The sequence below is a fragment of the Histomonas meleagridis genome, assembly GCF_020186115.1.
Source record: "Histomonas meleagridis strain 2922-C6/04-10x chromosome Unknown contig_9, whole genome shotgun sequence".
Classification (NCBI taxonomy): domain Eukaryota; phylum Parabasalia; order Tritrichomonadida; family Dientamoebidae; genus Histomonas; species Histomonas meleagridis.
The window spans coordinates 1,364,382-1,387,830 of NW_027150923.1; the positions used below are offsets into that span (position 1 = coordinate 1,364,382).

The following is a 23,449-nucleotide window of genomic DNA, read 5'->3' on the forward strand; positions in this document are numbered from 1 at the left end:
GAGCACTGCTTTTTTTCATATACAAATAATATGAGAAATATGTATTAGTACTAATTTTTAGAAATTTCTAAAAATGCAAATGTTTTGTTTTGCTTTCTAAACAAATTACCATTTCATAAAATTGTAAAAGCAAACTTGCTTTCACTTTGAATCGCAGATAAAGTTCAACCAACGATTTTGTTAATCGTTTTGTTTGATAAACAGAATGAATATGTCCATTTAAAAAATCAAGAGAAAATAAAAAATAAAATATAAAAAATATTTTTACTGAAAATATTTTTTTATTAAATGTTTTAATATTTCTTTAACATCTGAGATTATAAATTGGAGACAGCGATTATAACAAGAGTGTCTTCTTAAGTAAGAGGTATTGGATCATACTGAATTTTATAAATAACAAAAAGGGCAAAAATTAGATACATTGTCTTAAATATAGATGAGGATACCATAAAACTAATTATACTGTTCATATTCAAGCTTTATATGTAATCAAAAACAATGTAAACCAAGTAGATGAATCATTATTTGGTAAAAATTATCAAAACACATAAATTAAGATCTATTTCAACTTCAAAGTTGAAAATTCGAAAATAAATATAAAAACATATTTTTTTCATTGAGACCAAATTTATGGTTTGACTTGTTTGCTCTTATGTTTACTGGCTGTCTTATTGGTGATTTTTGTAATATGGATAGTACAAAATTAAATTTATTCATAATAATCTTTTGAGACAAGCTAATTCAATATGTAATTTGTTTTAATATTCTTTCAAACAATTTTGTTAACATTGGTTTTAATTTTACAGAGCTTTAAGTTGAAATAACCCATTTTGCAGTTAATCACATCAATTATGTGAAGTGAAGTGTTTTATCATAGAAAAAGTCATGTAAAATTTTGATTTTTTACTTCACTCGGCTTCATTAAACTGTCACATTCATTTTTCTATACCATGGTCCATGTTTAACAGTTAAACAACAAACAATGCATTGAATTCATTGTTTACTTTGTATGATTTGAATATATTTAATGAAAAATCTCTTAAAATAATATTAACAAATTTTCTCACCTCATTTTCATGTTGGTATATTTTTTGACGATTCTCAACATTTTTAATTATATTCCAGATGAATATAAAAGCCTTTCACAAAAAGCAAGAGAACAAGTCCGTCTCCGTGTTGTCAAGAGTGATCGTGAGCCAATATATAAGAAAGGATATTATTCTCAAAAAGGAATTGACTTTTATCTGACCACAAACTTAATGAGTTCAACATCCAAAGGAATCAAAGGTTATGCTTTTGATAATGAAACCAAATCCATAGCAATCATACCTAATCGAAAGAAAGTTCTTTCTGATGATGCTGACATAAAGACAGGTTCATTTGTTGAACCAATAACAAAAGATATATATAAACTTTATAAAGTTGCTGATGATGGTGAAGTTCAAATATTTAAAACCAAAAAATTAGATAAATTACATGTTTTTAGGAATCTTCATTTATATACATCTCAACCAAATAATAATAAAGATACAACGAATGAAGAGGAAGAAGAAGAATCAAATGAAAATATAGGATGGACAATTGGATATACTCCAGAGGACAAAACTACAGGATTATCAACAGCTTATTTAGGATATCGTTACTATTGGAATAAACCAGAGGTAGGAGAAGATGCATTTGAATTAGGTCCAATTGAACAAAACTTTATAGTTTTTTCGGTAAGTGCAGGTGCTTATGCTCAAATCTTTACATCATTCGATTTTCAAATGGAAGATGCAAGTTTTAACATTGAAGCAGATATTGATTTAAGTGCAATGGCTGGATTAGGATTTACATTACTTCCAGACAATAATCCTGATGATTTAACATTTGGGAAAGATGTTCCAATTTATGCTATTCCTTCTCTATCAATGTATGGCATTAAATTTAAACTTGGAATTTATGGATTTGTAGAAATAGGTTTCGCAAATATTGAATATAAACTAATACAATTACTAAAATATGATTATAGAATTAAGTTAAGCCAAAAATATCATATTAAATATTCATCAAAAGATGATCATTTTGAAATTACACCAACAAATCCTACATTTGAAACAGTCAAAAACCAACAAAAACAAGAAGAAATCACAAAAGAAGATATTAATGGTATGTATCTAAAAATTACACCACGTATCGATGTTGGTATTAAAGCTACTATTAATATAGGTTCGGAAATGATTTCATCTGAAGGAGAATTAACAGCAAGTATGTTTATTCGTTATGAAGTTCCATTTGATTTTGGTTTTGATTCATCTAAATGCACATTTCCTTATCTTTATGGACAATACAAACATAGTCTTTCATTTAATTTTAGAATCTTTGGGAAGTTAAATTTATTAGGTTTTATTGATTGGGAAAAAGAATTTTTGATACCAATAAATATATTTACATCAAAACCTTCAGGACAATTTTGTATTTTTGATTCACAAAATTCTATCGATAAGAAATTTTTGAACTATTATGGTGATTCTGTATATGTTATACAACCAACTTCAATTCGACTTTGTGATGATTGTCAACAATCATCATCATCTGAAGCAGAATCTTTTTTCATATATTTAAATTTCTTACAATATGGATCAACTATAACAAAAACATTTTCATTACCACGTGTTGAATTATTAAATAGTCAAACAAAAACATTAAATCGTTTATTTGTAATATCAAATGGAAATTCATATAGCAAATTAAATTATGAAGGTTATGAAGAAGATTTATTTTTAGATGATAATCTTGCAACTTTTACAAGTTTTCCTTTACAAACAGGAATTAATGAATATTGTGGTGATGATGATTCATTTTATTTAAAGACTGGCGTTTGCATTAAAACTCAAATTTCGGAAGCTACAAAAGTTGATTTATCAGAAGAATTTGAAAAGCCAATAAATTCGAATTATATTGCATATCAAGGGGATGTTTCTGATAGTGATTATATTGGAATTATTACACATTCTGAAGGAACTCCATATTCATCAGGATTAAAAGGATTTCAAATATTTGATGATGCTGTTTCAACAATAGAAGAAACTCAAGAAGGAGAATATTCTGGCAAAAATCCATATAAAGTATTAATTAAGAATTTTAATGTTGGTGGTTATACAATGGATAGTGTAAATTTAGGAATAAAACTTTGTAAAGATATTGATTCGAATTGTATTACATTACAAAATAAATCATATACGGATTTTCCAGCTGGAAATAATTTTGATAAATATGAACCTGTTTTATATTTAGGAAAAGAATTTAATACAAAGAATAATTATAATGCTGTTGTAACAATTGATATAAAATATAAACATAGTATTTTTAATTCATATTCAATTTCATTAAAAAATACAATGTATTTAAGAGCAATAACTCCACTTAAATCACACACTTATAATTTTGAAGGTACAATTGAAGCTAATGGTGATCCTTTTTCATTTGATATTGTATTTGAAAAATATACCCCAACAATTGTTATGAATGTTGCAAATCTACCTAAAAATACACGCGCTATTGTAACAAGAGTTTTTTCTGCTCCTCGGTATGACCTTGACAATTGGGGAGATGTTTCAATATCATTAACAATGGCGCCTTCCGAAATATATGGAACAATTCGATTCTTTGGTGAATTTGGAGAGTTATTTTCAACAGTTAAAGATAAAATAAATTTAGCCTGTATAATTAAAATGCCAGGATTACAACCATTATGTGAAGGAGTAACCTTAATTAATGAAGATGAATATGTTATAGTTTTAAAGGAAGAAAGTACATTATTTTCAATGGAAGATAGTAAAATTTGGTTACAAAAATTACATTCTATTAATATTCCATTTAGAAGATATGATAGTAAAACAACTCAAAGTTATACCGCTACATTGACAGCTATTTTTTCGATTAGTGATATTAAAAATCCATTTTGTTCAGTAACTACACCTTCTGTTGGTTATACTGGCTTAAATTTACATAGTGGTTGTATTCAACAAATTGAAAAACGAACACAATTCGTTATATCTATACAGGCAAATTCATTTGTTTTAAATAAATGGAATTCTGATTATATATATCAAAAAGATTATAAATGGGTTATTAGAAGTGGAATTGCTACATCTCAAGATACTTCAAATTCATATAAATACAATTTATATACAAGAGATTTATATACAGGTTTTCAAGAAAATCAAGCATCAATAATGTTTCCAGCAAGAAATGTACGTGATATCTTAAAGACTCCAAATCATAAATTATACTTTAAGGATAATCATTCGATTTCTGTTATTGATGGAATTAATGTTATTGATCTTTCTAAAGATTCTGATGGTGATTATTTCTATACTTTAAGTGATAACATTATAAAGGATTATACTTTTGTAAGAAAATGTATAACTAAAGAAGAAGCAAATTGTATGACAAATATAAAATTAGGAAATAATATCCAATTAATAACTTATGACGACACTGGTAAAATTAATGATTTCGATTTGGATGAAAGCTCAAATATAAATTCCATAAAATTAAATAGTAATTTTAAATCACAAATTGTTTCTGGTAGAGATTTTGTTCAATTTTCTAAATCATGGAAAGGTTCTGTTTCCACAAAAATAATTGAAGGCGCTTCTAAATTAACTGTTAAAGCAATTGAATTAACAAATCAAATTAAATTATTTGCTTCTATTACGATAAATGATGTTGATGAAGAAATCCCATTTAGTGCAAACAAATGGTATACAAGCATTGAAGATTTTCTGCGTGCATTAAAAGTTAAAGAATCAAATGATGGATATACATTAGAGAACATAAAGATGGAATTGGATGGAACAATTTTAATTCCAAAATATCTTTATCAATATGGAGAAGTAGTTGATTATGAAAAAGTGGTGGATTATCCTCTGGGAAATATCCAATGTGTGACTGATTATCCAAGATTTGATATTTCTGAAACTTCATCAATTATATCATCATCAGTAGAAACATCTTCAATAATATCTTCATCAGTAGAAACTTCATCAATTATATCATCATCAGTAGAAACATCTTCAATAATATCATCATCAGTAGAAACATCTTCAATAATATCTTCATCAGTAGAAACATATGCAACAACAATTAATGAAGAAGATAAAACAAATGAAGAGAATCAGGATATTGAAAGCGGAGGACTTGATGGTGGAGCAATTGCAGGAATAGTTATTGCCGTTATTGTTGTTGTTGTTGCTTGTGCTGCAGGAGTCATTTTTTACATTCATAAGAAAAAGATGCAGAAGCATACTTCAACAAGTTCTGATCAAAATAAACAAATAATTTGATCTTTTTTCTTCCATATATTATTTTAATTTAGAAATGTTTAATCGATTTTAAATATAATGACAATTTAAAATAACATCAAATTTGATGATAACAATTAAAAAATGGCATATCAGATCATTGTTTCAATATATTTATTTATATTTATCGAATAAACATTTATCTGAATACGAATGTATAAAACAAAACAAAAATCAAATGAGTGTGTTCTCGAAAAATTACTTAAACTCGTGGTATATGGCAGTAAACTCCAGTATCACCGTTGAACAAGCAAGATCCACAGGTGATGCACTCGGATCCTATATCACAATTAGGTATAAAGCCATTAACATTAAGTTTGTCTGAGACAGAAAATGATTCCGTGTAATTGCAGTAACAATTTCATCAATAATACGTGCGCAATTTTGGCCAAAATAAAATAATTAAGTTTACCATTTCGTTCGTTGCCAATTTTTTTGAATTTTTTCACCGATAGAGATTTTTGAATTTTTTTTAATCGGAAACAAAAAAATGCTTGTGTAAGAAATGTGATGTGACAAAATATAATACTTAGCAAATGGGGGGATCCGCATCAAATACAAAACTACCAGATTTTAAAGGAAACATAAGTTTAGCCATTAAAGACAGCAAAAAAATTTTATGTAAGCAATCTAATTTTACTACTTTTGATGAACTCCTCCAATATCTGAGAAAAAATTCACATGTTTCCAAATGCCAAGCTTCTTGGTTGCGTCCAAAAATTTCTGTTCATTGTCTACAATGTCAAATACATACGAATAGTTGTATATGTCTTCAATGTTATTTAAATGGTGACCATGAGGGGCATTCTATCTATGTTAATACTACATCCACAGGAAATTGTGATTGTGGTGACCCAGATTTATGGAAGCCATCTGGGTATTGTGCCAATCATCGAAGTCAATCCCAACCTTCAACAATAGAAATACCAAAACCTATATTAGACCTTCTTCACATCATTTTTAAGTCTGCTGTTTCTCGACTTCCTTATCTTGCCAAAACACAACCGAATGATTTAATCGAATTAATTGATTGGCTTATTCAATTTTGCGAAATTGGAGATTCTTATCGACGGTACATAGTCACCTTTCTTACACAAGGCACCATTATTCATGATCTCATTGAATCAGGAGTAAGTTCCACCCCAGATGGAGTTCGATCAATACTTCACTTGTTTGGTAGCTGTATAAATGACTCAATTTTCAAGTTAAAGTATGCTGAAGCATGTTTTGATACATACAACAACATTGTTAAGACAATCTTTCGTTTAATGAAAGCGAAAAAAGATTCATATAAGAACTTAAATTCATTCATGGAATTTACATTTCATTCATTTACAGGTGACGAAATATTCGCATGCATTGATTTAGATCAATTTGATTGGTGTTCGTTTTATCTCGATCTTATTTCTACAATTCAAAATGAACAATTATCTTTTGTTAAACGAAATGATCTTCTAAAATGTGAAATATCTTCAACAGAATCAACTATCACTGGATTAGGTCGAATATTTGAAAAAACTGATCAAAGTTACGATTCAGTTCGCCAAAAATTCATTGAAGGATTTACTGGAATATTACTTAATGAAAATTCGGATTTATTTACAAACATACATCAAAAAACAGATGAAAATGATTTCTATCCATATATATCATATAATTTATATATGACAACTTTCTTTGATTCACTTGAAAAATGTAAAAATTTAGATATAACAAAAGTATTACTTAGAATAGAAACATATTTAAAGAAAGTATATAGAAATAAACCTGCGCAATCACTGTTTAACTTTTGTCAAATTTGAATTTCATTATTTTTCTCTCCTTCGACATTTCTTGGAACTCTTCTTCATCAACAAGGTGATAATGCATTGACAATATTAAAAAATACAATTAATGATGTTGATAACTTTTTAATTCTTGCTTCATTGAATGTACAACGTCTTCTTTCTTCTCTTTACTTTAATTCTCATAGATTAATTGTCAATAATTTCGGATTAAAATTTTTCATTGCTTTAATGCGTCTTCTTGGAAATGAATTTTCACAACTTTTCGTTACATTACAAATGTGTATGGGATATACAACTGATAAAGAATTGTTTTTAAATAATATTGCTCGCACTATTGGAATTTTTGATTTTCCTCCAAAATTTGACTTACTTTTCTTTATATTTATACATTTAGTTTCAACATTAATTACTGATAGACTTTATATTAATAATCGCCAACGTGAAATAACACAACAAAAAATAATTTCGAAACTTTTATTTAAACAAAAACCTTTTCAATCATTAGAAAAAATTATACGTCGTTTAACAATTCAAGAAAATAATGAACTAAAGGAAATGTTATCTGAGATAACAACATCATCACCTTCTACAAATGGAATTCTTTTTAAATTAAAGTCACATGAATTATGGAATCCTATTTCTCCACTTGATTTTTCAAATAAAACACTTTCGAAATATACTAAATACATTGCAAAGTTTCCAAATAATTTAATGCCATTTAAACCATTTGAAGAAGAACCTTTTGGTTTAGATCTTCATTCATATCTTTTCACACCTACGTTACTTGCTATTGAATATTATATATTGATGCAAAATAATTCGCAAGAAACAAATCAACTTGTATTAAATTTATTATTAATAGCATCGAAATTACGTGATAAAACTAAGAAAATTGAAATTGATGAAAAACCAATAATCGTAAGTAATTTAGAACAACTTACAGAAGATATGCCAACAGAATTCGAATCTGCAATAAAACAAAAATTCATATTCATAAGTAATTCTCCACAATCAATTGTAGATTTGGTTGCTTCATTAGGAAAATTAGGACTTAATGTCCTTAAAGAAATGGATATATCATATGTCGATAAAGAAGATAAAACACAAAATGAAACTAAAACAAGAAGTAGTCGAGCATCTGATTTACGTGCATCAATAATGCGAAACTTTAATAACAAAATTCAACAATTTGAAAAAGGTAATGTTACAATTAATGAAAGTAACATTAAAGAAAATTCTTGTGAAGTATGTTCAGTATGTAATGTACAAATAGAAGATGAAATACTTTGTTATCCAATGTTTATATATTTATCTAGTGTCCCAGTTAGATATGATTATACATTTGTAGATAGAGTAATTTGTTTTAATATTTGTAAGCATTTATTACATCATACATGCCGTGGTGGTATATGTCCAATTGATCGAATACTTAAAAATTGTTATTTACCAAAACTTGATGATATAAACGATTTGACTCAACCAAAAGTATTAAATATTGTTAGTGCATTTGGGAAAACTTTAGCAGCAGATGAAGAAATGGGTCATATAGTATTAGGGTTAAGTAGTTTATTAGTAATATATGAAGTAAGATCACGTGCAAATCCTTCAGCACTTGATCCAGATAAATATTTTCTTCTTGCACGGAACTTATTTCTAAATTTACGCGTTTTATATCAAATGGGTACAAAAATGAGCAGTCAAATATCACAATTCCAATATTTCATATCGGATTTAATAACAAGTAAAGTGCCAGAGAAAGAAATAAAAGAAATAGCACGAAAATATACGAGAACATTAAAAGGAGAAAAGTTACAACTTTTCTTAAGAAGAGTTCGTATTACGGAATATTTCGTATTAGGAATTGGGCATGCACAATATATAGATTGGGATGAACTACTTTCAAATGAACAACTTTGTTTATATTATAATGTTATTTGGGATAAAAATGAATATGATATGATACCATTTACTTTAACAAAATTACCGAAAAATTATTTGCGATTCGGCGCTGAACCTTTTAATTTGGATGAACAAATTTCTACGTCTGAAGTAAGATACTTCTTGAGTTTATTGGATGGAAAAGTTTTGGAAGAAAGAAAAATATTCGAATACATGAATAATTCGAAAGACGATTTCATTCTGTTAATGAACTTAAACTCAAAACATTCCCAAATTAATATATTGATGGAGAAATTTTTCCCATCGTTGTTTAAGGTGCCTTCGGTGTATTTGGATTTCTTGGGTAACGAAGGGATAGGATTCGTAAATGGTTTCGAACTGTTCTTGTCTGAGGAAAAGTATGAAAAACTCGCTGACGATTTCTTGTCAGGTGAAATAATCAAATACGTGGAATTAGTCGATTAATATGTAAATAATATTAAGTTTTCGGTTAGTCACTCGATTGTGAGCTTTACTCATACGATATCCTTTAATGTAATTTGATCGGCATGTGAATTGAGTATGTTTGGGAAATCAGTGGTTTGATCATTTTAGATACGAACTGTATAAATATGTAATTAATAATATTTTATATTTTAAAAAATTATTGAATACAACAACTTATATGAAAATATTATAATTATAGAATTATACAAATTTATTAAAAAAAATATCTTTCATATAAAGTTTCATGAAATAATTATCATTGTCATCGTTTTGCTTCATCTTTAAATTCTTAAGAACAACTTTAAGTACTGTTGTACTTCGGGGATACTTGTTTTATATACAAATATTTCTTAATTTTGTCATTTGGGTATCAAAAGATTTAAAAATTTCTTTAAATACATTTTATTTATTAAGTAAAGTGGTTGCAGAAAGGTTTCCCAAACACCTCAGTTTTTGAATATAAATCCGATGATTTTTCATTCGATTCTATCGTTGAGAAACCTTTCTGCAACCACTTTATATAATATATTTATTTGACTTATAATTGAATGCAAATGTTTAAAATTCATAAAGAAATAATCATCGATTTATGGTTCTTTAAAATTGATATTTTTGCCCATTATAAAAACAATTTATTAAATCTAAACATATGTGAAAAAAACATCACAGGTATAGTTCTTAGAATGTTTGGTGGACATATTTAGGATCGTATGAGCTGGAGTGAATGATGTTGCTTTTCATTTCAAAATGTGAATCAGTTTCGTTTTTTTTGTATGGCGTAATTTTGTGCCTTCGATAAGTTTTTGTTGAAGGGTTCAAGGAATTTCGGATTTTTCCTCTTGAACGTAACTCTCTTGATTTAACCCAAAAATTTCTTCTTGAGATATTTTGTCTATCTTTGATTCCTTTGCGAACCAATAAAATGTTTGATCCTGGTGTTAGGTAGTAGGTGTCCAAAGTAGAATTACCATCAATGGAACCATTTTTCGAAATCAAATAAAATTCATTTACTTTAAGTGGATGTATCTTTTCTTGAATTTTGTCGCGAAGATCATTTACTGTTTCAAGGTGATTATATTCAACTTCAAATTTAGTAATATCAGGAAGATGAATAATTAATGAACCTTCTGGTTCCAAAGCTAGTGGAACCACATTAACATTTTGTAGGTGGTAATCAAATTGTTGCTCAAAAGGTTTTTCTGAAGATTCCATAGTTTGCTTTGGTTGAGAAATTTTTAAATTCTCACTATGGTGAAGGGCACCCCAAAACGTTAAAAATTTCCATTAGATAAATTATCAAACATCCTTTCTTGGAATCACAGGAAAGTTTAGAAGCGTTTGTACTTTTTTCTTTTTTTGATTGTTACTCTTAGAAATTTCTTCAATTTCCTGTTTTGCAAGAGTTTTTACATCTTCACTACATTCTCTTTTCTTTTTCTTTTTTCTTTTTTTTAAACTTCCGTTTTTTTCTCTAAGCAAAGTTCGAACCAAAATTTCAGATGAAAGTATTTCTGTTATTTCAGTGGATGTTATCCGAGACAAAATATTAAGGATTGGTTGCCGTTCAATTCCTTCAACATCAGCAATGATTACAATTATTGAGGCATAAGTAGCTGGATGATCAAGCTTACTATTTGGAAACATATCTTTAATTTCTTCATAAATTTGCTGTGAATCATTTACAAAATGTAATGGAAGATTACATTCTGTGACTAATTGTTGAAAAGATGGAGAATCTTGAAATGTTAATGATTTTCTTATCTGTGAAACTTTTGAAATTAACCCATTATACGTGAGACCAGACATCTCCGAGATTTTTAAAAGACGTTGTTTTGTTTCAAGATTATATCTATAAAGTGAAAGAGCAACACAAGCTCCAACATGATTTGAAATATTTAGATGTTCAATGTTTTTACAATAATCATGTGCAGTGTTTGATACCTTTATCCGGTCTTCAAGGTTATCTAACAAACACTCTCTAACATAAGGTGCAATGATCATTTTCTTGGAAGTCATTTTAAAAAGTGTTTCCAAAAAAACAAATAAATTGAAACAACAATCTTTGGTCTTATGAAAAAATAGTGCAATCGTATGTTTTTATATTAAAAAAGTAATGAGCTTTCACCCACAAATATTTCGACCGATTAAAACAAACAGAAAGATCAATTTCTAAACGTTCATTTCTCATGTTTGCGGTTTTGATATAAATTATTGAAATATTTGAACCATTTGGTCGTTCCTCTGGGGCGTTTGAGTGTTTTATTTTGGGATTGGGAAGAAGTGCGATCAAATACTTTTGTGAAGAAAGTGATAAAATTGACAACTATCGCCAAAAAATAATTCAAAAATTCCGAAGTCGATTGAAAAAACGGATGTAAGGTTGTCAATCTAGAAAAATCAAGAAATGGGGAACTCAGAATCTAATTCTAACTCAGAATCTGTTCTTGATGGAAATATCAATCCAGAATACCTAAAAAAATTACACGAACAAGGGATTAAATTTACTTCTCAAGAAATCATTCATTTAGTCAATAAATACCGTGAATTAGCAGGTACAGAAGACCTTGGTGGAGATGGAAGAATTGATGAGGAAGAGTTTATAACTAAGATGAAAATACCTAACGAAAAAATTGGGAAAATTATGTATAAAATGCTTGATTCTGATGGAAATGGAACATTAGATTTCAATGAATTTATCACAGGTCTTAATAACTTCTTGCCAGAGGCTCCTATAGAAGAAAAAGCCCATCTTTGCTTCAGAGCTTATGATAGTGATGGAAGTGGTACAATTTCTAAAGAAGAAATTCGTTCTATGGTCGAAATATCTTTAGAAAATAATCAACTAATGAGTATGGATGATGAACATTTGGACAAATTAATAGCAGATGTTTTTGAAGAATATGATAAAGATGGAACAGGAGAACTAACCGAAGACGAATTTTTAGAATTAATGAAGAAAGCGCCAAATGTTCTAGATATCTTTGAAATTGATGTTGCAGCACTAATTTCTGAATCCTAAACAATATAAAGAAAATATCTTACAAATTATTTATTACATGGAAAAGAATAACAATCATAGTAAAGAGTCAAAATCAATATCATCACTAAATTGTGATGTTGGACCAGAAAGTTTAAATCTATTTTGAGGTTTCTTATCAGAGAACTGTTCTTCAAATTGATTCATATTCTTCAATATATTTTCCTTATAAGAAATTGCTTTTAATGGTTTTTCTTTGGCATTTAACCCTTTCTTATTTTTATGATTATTTGAGGGTGATGTCATGATCTGATTAAGTAATGTTTCAAGCGATGGCTCTTTTGAATTTTCTAATTGAGTATTCAAGTCCGATTCATTATTTATTGTGGTAGATGTGACTGGTGGTGGATCTGGTTCTACTTGGAAAAATGGATGTTGTAATGCTTGAGAAGCACTTGGCCTCTTTGAGGGGTCATACTGAAGTAACTGCTGAAGGAGATTTATTGCATTTTTTGATGCGTTTGGAATTATAGTTGCTAAATTAACAGATGGAGTGGGGTTAAATCTAACACCATGTTTATTTGCGAGTCGAATGCCATCAGGCCAATTTTTGGAATTTGGAGATCCTAAAATAGCAATCGTTTTGTATAATTGATCTTGTTCTGAGATTCCAGGAAATAATGGTTTTCCTGTATATAGCTCAGCCATAATTACTCCAGCTGCCCAAATATCAACAGGAGAGTTGTAATTGGGCGATTTTAGTATGATCTCAGGTGCTCGATACCATCTTGTCGAAACATATTCCGTATATGGTGGCATGCTACGAATTTCACGTGCAAGCCCAAAGTCAGCAATTTTTAATTTATCGCCTTTCCAGAGAAGATTGTCAGGTTTAATGTCACGATGAAAGAATCCTTGCCGATGGATATAAGCAAGCCCAGAGAAAATTTGTTTCATAATTGACTTAACTTCAGGTTCTGTATAACTTCCCTTTTCATTAATAGTGCGAAGTAATGATTTTTCTCCTAATTCAAAGACTAAATATAAATAACCATTTTCTCTGAAAACTTGAAGAAGTCGAATAACATTTTCATGTTTCATTCGACGTAAGCTTTTGACTTCTTTTAATTGAAGACATTCTTCAAAAGAAGAATATTTTTGTTTCATCTTCTTAATTGCAACTAATTCACCTGTTTGCTTATCTCGACATTTGGTGACAATGCCAAAAGCACCATCACCTATTGTTTCTATTTCCTCAAAACGATTCATTTTTTTGTTTGTGCAAAATAACGTTTTTTTTTCAATCGGTGTCTGTTTATTTCAAAAGTGCACGATAGAAGCAGTTTTTGTCTGAACATTTCTGGCAATTCTCTTCTTATGCCAGGGTGCCCCATAACACTTTCTGATGTTTTGAAAATACTGACACTTTTTTCGAATGGCAAGTGATTTGCTTTTTTATGCAAATGTTCAACATGATATTTCTCGTTATGAAGAATCACTCTCTTACCTTAAAGAATTCATTTCACAAAAGTCAAATCTTAATAAAAAGGAAAGGGCAATTTTCGGTTTAATATATAAAGATGCAATAGACCAAACTAGAAATACACTTCGTATACTTTCAGATGATCTTGGAAACAAAGGAGCACCTGAACAAATGGCAGTTGTTCAACGTTATTTTGATAAATCTTTAAATGAATTAAATATTCAATGTAATGAGGCACTCTCAATTATAAATGATACACTCTTACCAAGCTCTGATGATTTGGTAGCAAAAGCGTTTTATTATAAGATGGCTGGGGATCTTTACAGATACATGTATGAATTTTCCCAAACAAAAGAAAGTTCTTATCTTCAATCTGCTGAAACTGAATACAATAAAGCCATTGAGATATCATCAGCAAACTTACCATTCTCTCATCCGGTTCGTCTTGGATCAATTCTTAATTACTCAGTTTTTCTATATGAACATTGTCATAATCGCGAAAAAGCAATCGAATTAGTGAAAACAGCGCTCTCTGATGTTGAAAAGGATACTACAACCTTAAGTAAGGGAACACAACTCGAAACAATAGATGTGATTAATGTTATGCAAAAAAATCTTGAGTACTGGGATATGTCATTGCAATCAAGTGATGAGGGTGATGATGAATAAATTCATTTTGAAACATCAAATGAGATATACAAATTGTGAAAAATAAAAAAACAATGATATTTTAAATTTATATTATTTTTTATGATTATAAGCAAAGAAAATAGATATTGTTAGCATATGAAAAGAAAATAGTAACCCTGAAGGATAAAACCATTTTAAGAAATCAAATTCCTTTTTACTTTGCCAATGCAACAATTTTTAAACGTTCGATTGTGGCAAAAATGAGTTGGGGAGGTTCTGATCCACTATCTTCTGGAACAAATTTTTTGGGAGGTTCTGACCCATCATCTTCTGGGACAAATATTTGGGGAGGTTCTGACCTATCATCTTCTGGGACAAATATTTGGGGAGGTTTTGACCCATCATCTTCTGGAACAAATACTTGGGGAGTACCCCCTGAACCAAAACAATGGTTGGATGAGCGGGGGAATTTCCCTACAAATAGTTGGCAAAATACTAATCAATCAAATAAATCTAAAAATTCCACCTCAATTGGATCACAGAATAATACCCCTAAATCGGGATGGGGAAGTTCATCTAAAAAAGATAACAAAGTAAATGAAACAAATGCAAAAGATAACAAAGTAACTGAAACAAATACAAAAGATAACAAAGTAACTGAAACAAACACAAAAGACAACAAAGTAACTGAAACAAATACAAAAGATAACAAAGTAAATGAAACAAATACAAAAAACAACAAAGTAAATGAAACAGTAACAGATAACAAAGTAAATGAAACAAATACAAAAAACAACAAAGTAAATGAAACAGTAACAGATAACAAAGTAACTGAAACAAATACAAAAAATAACAAAGTAAATGAAACAGTAACAGATAACAAAGTAACTGAAACAAATACAAAAAATAACAAAGTAAATGAAACAGTAACAGATAACAAAGTAACTGAAACAAACACAAAAGATAACAAAGTAACTGAAACAAACACAAAAGATAACAAAGTAACTGAAACAAATACAAAAAACAACAAAGTAAATGAAACAGTAACAGATAACAAAGTAACTGAAACAAATACAAAAAACAACAAAGTAAATGAAACAGTAACAGATAACAAAGTAACTGAAACAAACACAAAAGATAACAAAGTAACTGAAACAAACACAAAAGATAACAAAGTAACTGAAACAAATACAAAAAACAACAAAGTAAATGAAACAGTAACAGATAACAAAGTAACTGAAACAAATACAAAAAACAACAAAGTAAATGAAACAAACGCAAAAAACAACAAAGTAACTGAAACAAATACAAAAGACAACAAAGTAACTGAAACAAATACAAAAGACAACAAAGTAAATGAAACAAATACAAAAAACAACAAAGTAAATGAAACAAATACAAAAAACAACAAAGTAAATGAAACAAATACAAAAGACAACAAAGTAACTGAAACAAATACAAAAAACAACAAAGTAAATGAAACAAATACAAAAAACAACAAAGTAAATGAAACAAATACAAAAGACAACAAAGTAACTGAAACAAATACAAAAAACAACAAAGTAAATGAAACAAATACAAAAGACAACAAAGTAAATGAAACAAATACAAAAAACAACAAAGTAAATGAAACAAATACAAAAGACAACAAAGTAACTGAAACAAACACAAAAGATAACAAAGTAACTGAAACAAATACAAAAGATAACAAAGTAACTGAAACAATATTAAATAAGGAAAACATACCTATTACAAAGAGTGAACAAAAATTGTCCATTCATAAAACAAAAAAGAAGCCCATTGTTGTACACACATATGGATTACCCTCACAGTTTTGTATATCATATTGTTATACAATGAAGGCATGCAATAAACACATGACAACAGAACAAATTGAGCAAGCTGTCCATAAAGCAGCTCAAACACTTCAACCTTGGATGAAGTCCGGATGTATAAATAAATAAATATTTTTTTTTTTTTTTATATAGTGTTCAAGTCATGACCCCCTCCTATTTCACTCAATAAAAGAAATAATATTTCGATTTTTATTTAATTAGTATAGTGTTTCTTACTGTGCTCAAATGATATGTTTAAATATTGTAATTATTTTTTAAAGTCATTTTGAAGCTTTAGGAAACTTATTGGTTTTTGACTGATTAAAATTCATGTATATTTTTTTCTCATATCTTCTTAATATTTTTTAATTATTCCAAATGATTGAAAATTACATGAGATGAGGTTAGATGATTAATGTGAGTTTGATGCTTATTCGCATTTTAAAATTTTCATTTTATTGGTTAGAATATAACCTTTGTGAACCATTCACCCATTTTGTCCCCACACCAACCACACACGTACCACCCACCCACACACGTACCACCCACCCACACACGTACCACCCACCCACACACGTACCACCCACCCACACAAGTAACACTTACCCCCCACACAAGTAACACTTACCCCCCACACAAGTAACACTTACCCCCCACACAAGTAACACTTACCCCCCACACACGTACCACCCACCACCACACGTACCACCCACCACCACACGTACCACCCACACACGTACCACCCACACACACGTACCACCCACCCACACAGTACCACCCACCCACACAGTACCACCCACCCACACAGTACCACCCACCCACACAGTACCACCCACCCACACAAGTAACACTTACCCCCCACACAAGTAACACTTACCCCCCACACAAGTAACACTTACCCCCCACACAAGTAACACTTACCCCCCACACAAGTAACACTTACCCCCCACACAAGTAACACTTACCCCCCACACAAGTAACACTTACCCCCCACACACGTACCACCCACACACGTACCACCCACACACACGTACCACCCACCCACACAGTACCACCCACCCACACAGTACCACCCACCCACACAGTACCACCCACCCACACAAGTAACACTTACCCCCCACACAAGTAACACTTACCCCCCACACAAGTAACACTTACCCCCCACACAAGTAACACTTACCCCCCACACAAGTAACACTTACCCCCCACACACGTACCACCCACCACCACACGTACCACCCACACACGTACCACCCACACACACACGTACCACCCACACACACACGTACCACCCACACACACAAGCACCACCCACACACACAAGCACCACCCACACACACAAGCACCACCCACCCCACACAAGTAACCCCCCACACAAGTAACACCTACCCCCCACACAAGTAACACTTACCCCCCACACAAGTAACACTTACCCCCCACACAAGTAACACTTACCCCCCACACACGTACCACCCACCACCACACTTATCCCCCACACACGTACCACCCACCACCACACTTACCCCCCACACACGTACCACCCACCACCACACGTACCACCCACACACGTACCACCCACACACAAGCACCACCCACACACACAAGTAACACCCACCCACACAAGTAACACTTACCCCCCACACAAGTAACACTTACCCCCCACACACGTACCACCCACCACCACACGTACCACCCACACACGTACCACCCACACACACGTACCACCCACACACACGTACCACCCACACACACAAGCACCACCCACACACACAAGCACCACCCACACACACAAGCACCACCCACACACACAAGCACCACCTACACACACAAGCACCACCCACACACAAGTACCACCCACACACAAGCACCACCCACACACAAGCACCACCCACACACAAGCACCACCCACACAAGCACCACCCACACACAAGCACCACACACACAAGTACCACCCACACAAGCACCACCCACACACAAGCACCACCCACACACAAGCACCACCCACACACAAGCACCACCCACACACAAGCACCACCCACACACAAGCACCACCCACCCACACAGTACCACCCACCCACACACGTACCACCCACCCACACGTACCACCCACCCACACACAAGCACCACCCACACACAAGCACCACCCACACACAAGCACCACCCACACACAAGCACCACCCACACACAAGCACCACCCACACACAAGTACCACCCACACACAAGCACCACACACACACAAGTACCACACACACACAAGTACCACCCACACACGTACCACACACACAAGTACCACACACACAAGTACCACACACACAAGTACCACACACACAAGTACCACACACACAAGTACCACCCACACACAAGTACCACCCACCCACACAGTACCACCCACCCACACAGTACCACCCACCCACACAGTACCACCCACCCACACAGTACCACCCACCCCACACGTACCACCCACCCACACACAAGCACCACCCACACACAAGCACCACCCACACACAAGCACCACCCACACACAAGTACCACCCACACACAAGCACCACCCACACACAAGCACCACCCACACACACGTACCACCCACACACAAGTACCACCCACACACAAGTACCACCCACACACACGTACCACCCACACACAAGTACCACCCACACACAAGCACCACCCACACACACGTACCACCCACACACAAGTACCACCCACACACAAGCACCACCCACACACAAGTACCACCCACACACAAGCACCACCCACACACAAGCACCACCCACACACACACACACAGCACCACCCACACACAAGCACCACCCACACACAAGCACCACCCACACACAAGTACCACCCACACACAAGTAACACCCACACACACCCCACACCCACACACACCCACCACCCACACACAAGCACCACCCACACACAAGCACCACCCACACAAGCACCACCCACACACAAGCACCACCCACACACAAGTACCACCCACACACAAGTACCACCCACACACAAGCACCACCCACACACAAGCACCACCCACACACAAGCACCACCCACACACACGCACCACCCACACACAAGCACCCACCCACACACAAGCACCACCCACACACAAGCACCACCCACACACAAGCACCACCCACACACAAGCACCACCCACACACAAGCACCACACACACACAAGCACCACCCACACACACGTACCACCCACACACAAGCACCACCCACACACACGTACCACCCACACACACAAGCACCACCCACACACAAGCACCACCCACACACAAGCACCACCCACACAAGCACCACCCACACACAAGTACCACCCACACACAAGCACCACCCACACACAAGCACCACCCACACACACGTACCACCCACACACAAGCACCACCCACACACAAGTACCACCCACACACAAGCACCACCCACACACAAGCACCACCCACACACAAGTACCACCCCACACACAAGCACCACCCACACACAAGCACCACCCACACACAAGTACCACCCACACACAAGCACCACCCACACACAAGCACCACCCACACACAAGTACCACCCACACACAAGTACCACCCACACACAAGCACCACCCACACACAAGCACCACCCACACACAAGCACCACCCACACACAAGCACCACCCACACACAAGTACCACCCACACACAAGCACCACCCACACACAAGCACCACCCACACACAAGTACCACCCACACACAAGCACCACCCACACACAAGTACCACCCACACACAAGCACCACCCACACACAAGCACCACCCACACACAAGTACCACCCACACACAAGCACCACCCACCCACACACAAGCACCACCCACACACACGTACCACCCACACACAAGCACCACCCACACACCACACACAAGCACCACCCACACACAAGCACCACCCACACACAAGCACCACCCACACACAAGCACCACCCACACACAAGTACCACCCACACACAAGCACCACCCACACACAAGCACCACCCACACAAGCACCACCCACACACAAGCACCACCCACACACAAGTACCACCCACACACGCACCCCCCACACACACGCACCACCCACACACAAGCACCACCCACACACACAAGCACCACCCACACACAAGCACCACCCACACACACAAGCACCACCCACACACACAAGCACCACCCACACACACGTACCACCCACACACAAGCACCACCCACACACAAGCACCACCCACACACAAGCACCACCCACACACAAGCACCACCCACACACAAGCACCACCCACACACAAGTACCACCCACACAAGTACCACACACACAAGTACCACACACACAAGTACCACACACACAAGTACCACACACACAAGTACCACCCACACAAGCACCACCCACACACAAGCACCACCCACACACACAAGCACCACCCACACACAAGCACCACCCACACACAAGCACCACCCACACACACGTACCACCCACACACAAGTACCACCCACACACAAGCACCACCCACACACAAGCACCACCCACACACAAGTACCACCCACACACAAGCACCACCCACACACACAAGCACCACCCACACACACGCACCACCCACACACAAGCACCACCCACACACAAGTACCACCCACACAAGCACCACCCACACACAAGCACCACCCACACACAAGCACCACCCACACACAAGCACCACCCACACACAAGTACCCACCCACACACAAGCACCACCCACACACAAGTACCACCCACACACAAGTACCACCCACACACAAGCACCACCCACACACAAGCACCACCCACACACAAGCACCACCCACACACAAGTACCCACCCACACACAAGCACCACCCACACACAAGCACCACCCACACACAAGCACCACCCACACACAAGCACCACCCACACACAAGCACCACCCACACAAGCACCACCCACACACAAGCACCACCCACACACAAGCACCACCCACACACAAGCACCACCCACACACAAGCACCACCCACACACAAGCACCACCCACACACAAGCACCACCCACACACACGTACCACCCACACACAAGCACCACCCACACACAAGCACCACCCACACACAAGCACCACCCACACACAAGCACCACCCACACACAAGCACCACCCACACACAAGCACCACCCACACACACGTACCACCCACACACAAGCACCACCCACACACACAAGTACCACCCACACACAAGTACCACCCACACACAAGCACCACCCACACACAAGCACCACCCACACACAAGCACCACCCACACACAAGCACCACCCACACACAAGCACCACCCACACACAAGCACCACCCACACACACAAGTACCACCCACACACAAGTACCACCCACACACAAGCACCACCCACACACAAGTACCACCCACACACAAGCACCACCCACACACAAGCACCACCCACACACAAGCACCACCCACACACAAGCACCACCCACACACAAGCACCACCCACACACAAGTACCACCCACACAAGCACCACCCACACACACGCACCACCCACACACAAGTACCACCCCACACACACACAAGTACCACCCACACACAAGCACCACCCACACACAAGCACCACCCACACACAAGCACCACCCACACACAAGCACCACCCACACACAAGCACCACCCACACACAAGTACCACCCACACACACAAGCACCACCCACACACAAGCACCACCCACACACACGTACCACCCACACACAAGCACCACCCACACACAAGCACCACCCACACACACAAGCACCACCCACACACACGTACCACCCACACACAAGCACCACCCACACACACGTACCACCCACACAAGCACCACCCACACACAAGTACCACCCACACACAAGCACCACCCACACACAAGTACCACCCACACACAAGCACCACCCACACACAAGCACCACCCACACACAAGCACCACCCACACACAAGCACCACCCACACACAAGCACCACCCACACACAAGTACCACCCACACACACGTACCACCCACACACAAGTACCACCCACACACAAGCACCACCCACACACAAGCACCACCCACACACAAGCACCACCCACACACAAGCACCACCCACACACAAGTACCACCCACACAAGTACCACACACACAAGTACCACACACACAAGTACCACACACACAAGTACCACACACACAAGTACCACACACACAAGTACCACACACACAAGTACCACACACACAAGTACCACACACACACAAGTACCACACACACAAGTACCACACACACAAGTACCACCCACACACAAGCACCACACACACACAAGCACCCCACACACAAGTACCACACACACAAGTACCACACACACAAGTACCACACACACAAGTACCACACACACAAGTACCACACACACAAGCACCACCCACACACAAGTACCACCCACACACAAGTACCACCCACACACAAGTACCACCCACACACAAGTACCACCCACACACAAGTACCACCCACACACAAGCACCACCCACACACAAGTACCACCCACACACAAGTACCACACACACAAGTACCACACACACACAAGTACCACACACACACAAGTACCACCCACACACAAGTACCACCCACACACAAGTACCACACACACACAAGCACCACACACACAAGTACCACACACACAAGTACCACACACACACAAAGCACCACCCACACACAAGTACCACCCACACACAAGTACCACACACACACAAGTACCACACACACAAGTACCACACACACACAAGTACCACACACACAAGTACCACACACACACAAGTACCACACACACACAAGTACCACACACACAAGTACCACACACACACAAGCACCACACACACAAGTACCACACACACAAGTACCACACACACACAAGTACCACACACACACAAGTACCACACACACAAGTACCACACACACAAGTACCACACACACACAAGCACCACCCACACACAAGCACCACCCACACACAAGTACCACACACACACAAGTACCA

At 36.2% G+C, this 23,449-nt stretch overlaps 5 protein-coding genes across 5 annotated transcripts; 4 read left to right on the top strand and 1 right to left on the bottom strand.

Annotated features, from left to right (window-relative positions):
- Positions 1-1,076: 1,076 nt before the first annotated feature.
- Positions 1,077-5,330, top strand: GO595_009589 (uncharacterized protein; the record flags this gene model as incomplete). The annotated part of the gene is made up of 2 exons (XM_067923292.1): positions 1,077-3,664; positions 4,949-5,330. The coding sequence occupies 2 exons, from the start codon at positions 1,077-1,079 to the stop codon at positions 5,328-5,330; spliced, it is 2,970 nt and encodes a 989-aa protein (XP_067770591.1).
- Positions 5,331-11,924: 6,594 nt separating this feature from the next.
- On the top strand, positions 11,925-12,539 carry GO595_009590 (EF hand family protein; the record flags this gene model as incomplete). Its single annotated transcript, XM_067923293.1, has 1 exon — positions 11,925-12,539. The coding sequence occupies one exon, from the start codon at positions 11,925-11,927 to the stop codon at positions 12,537-12,539; it is 615 nt and encodes a 204-aa protein (XP_067770592.1).
- A 54-nt stretch (positions 12,540-12,593) lies between these two features.
- Positions 12,594-13,766, bottom strand: GO595_009591 (CMGC family protein kinase; the record flags this gene model as incomplete). Its single annotated transcript, XM_067923294.1, has 1 exon — positions 12,594-13,766. The coding sequence occupies one exon, from the start codon at positions 13,764-13,766 to the stop codon at positions 12,594-12,596; it is 1,173 nt and encodes a 390-aa protein (XP_067770593.1).
- Positions 13,767-13,932: 166 nt separating this feature from the next.
- Positions 13,933-14,649, top strand: GO595_009592 (14-3-3 protein; the record flags this gene model as incomplete). Its single annotated transcript, XM_067923295.1, has 1 exon — positions 13,933-14,649. One exon carries the CDS (start codon positions 13,933-13,935, stop codon positions 14,647-14,649), a length of 717 nt encoding a protein of 238 aa, XP_067770594.1.
- Positions 14,650-16,487: 1,838 nt separating this feature from the next.
- Positions 16,488-19,304, top strand: GO595_009593 (proline-rich extensin-like protein EPR1; the record flags this gene model as incomplete). Its single annotated transcript, XM_067923296.1, has 2 exons — positions 16,488-16,560; positions 18,070-19,304. 2 exons carry the CDS (start codon positions 16,488-16,490, stop codon positions 19,302-19,304), a joined length of 1,308 nt encoding a protein of 435 aa, XP_067770595.1.
- Between the last annotated feature and the right edge of the window lie 4,145 nt (positions 19,305-23,449).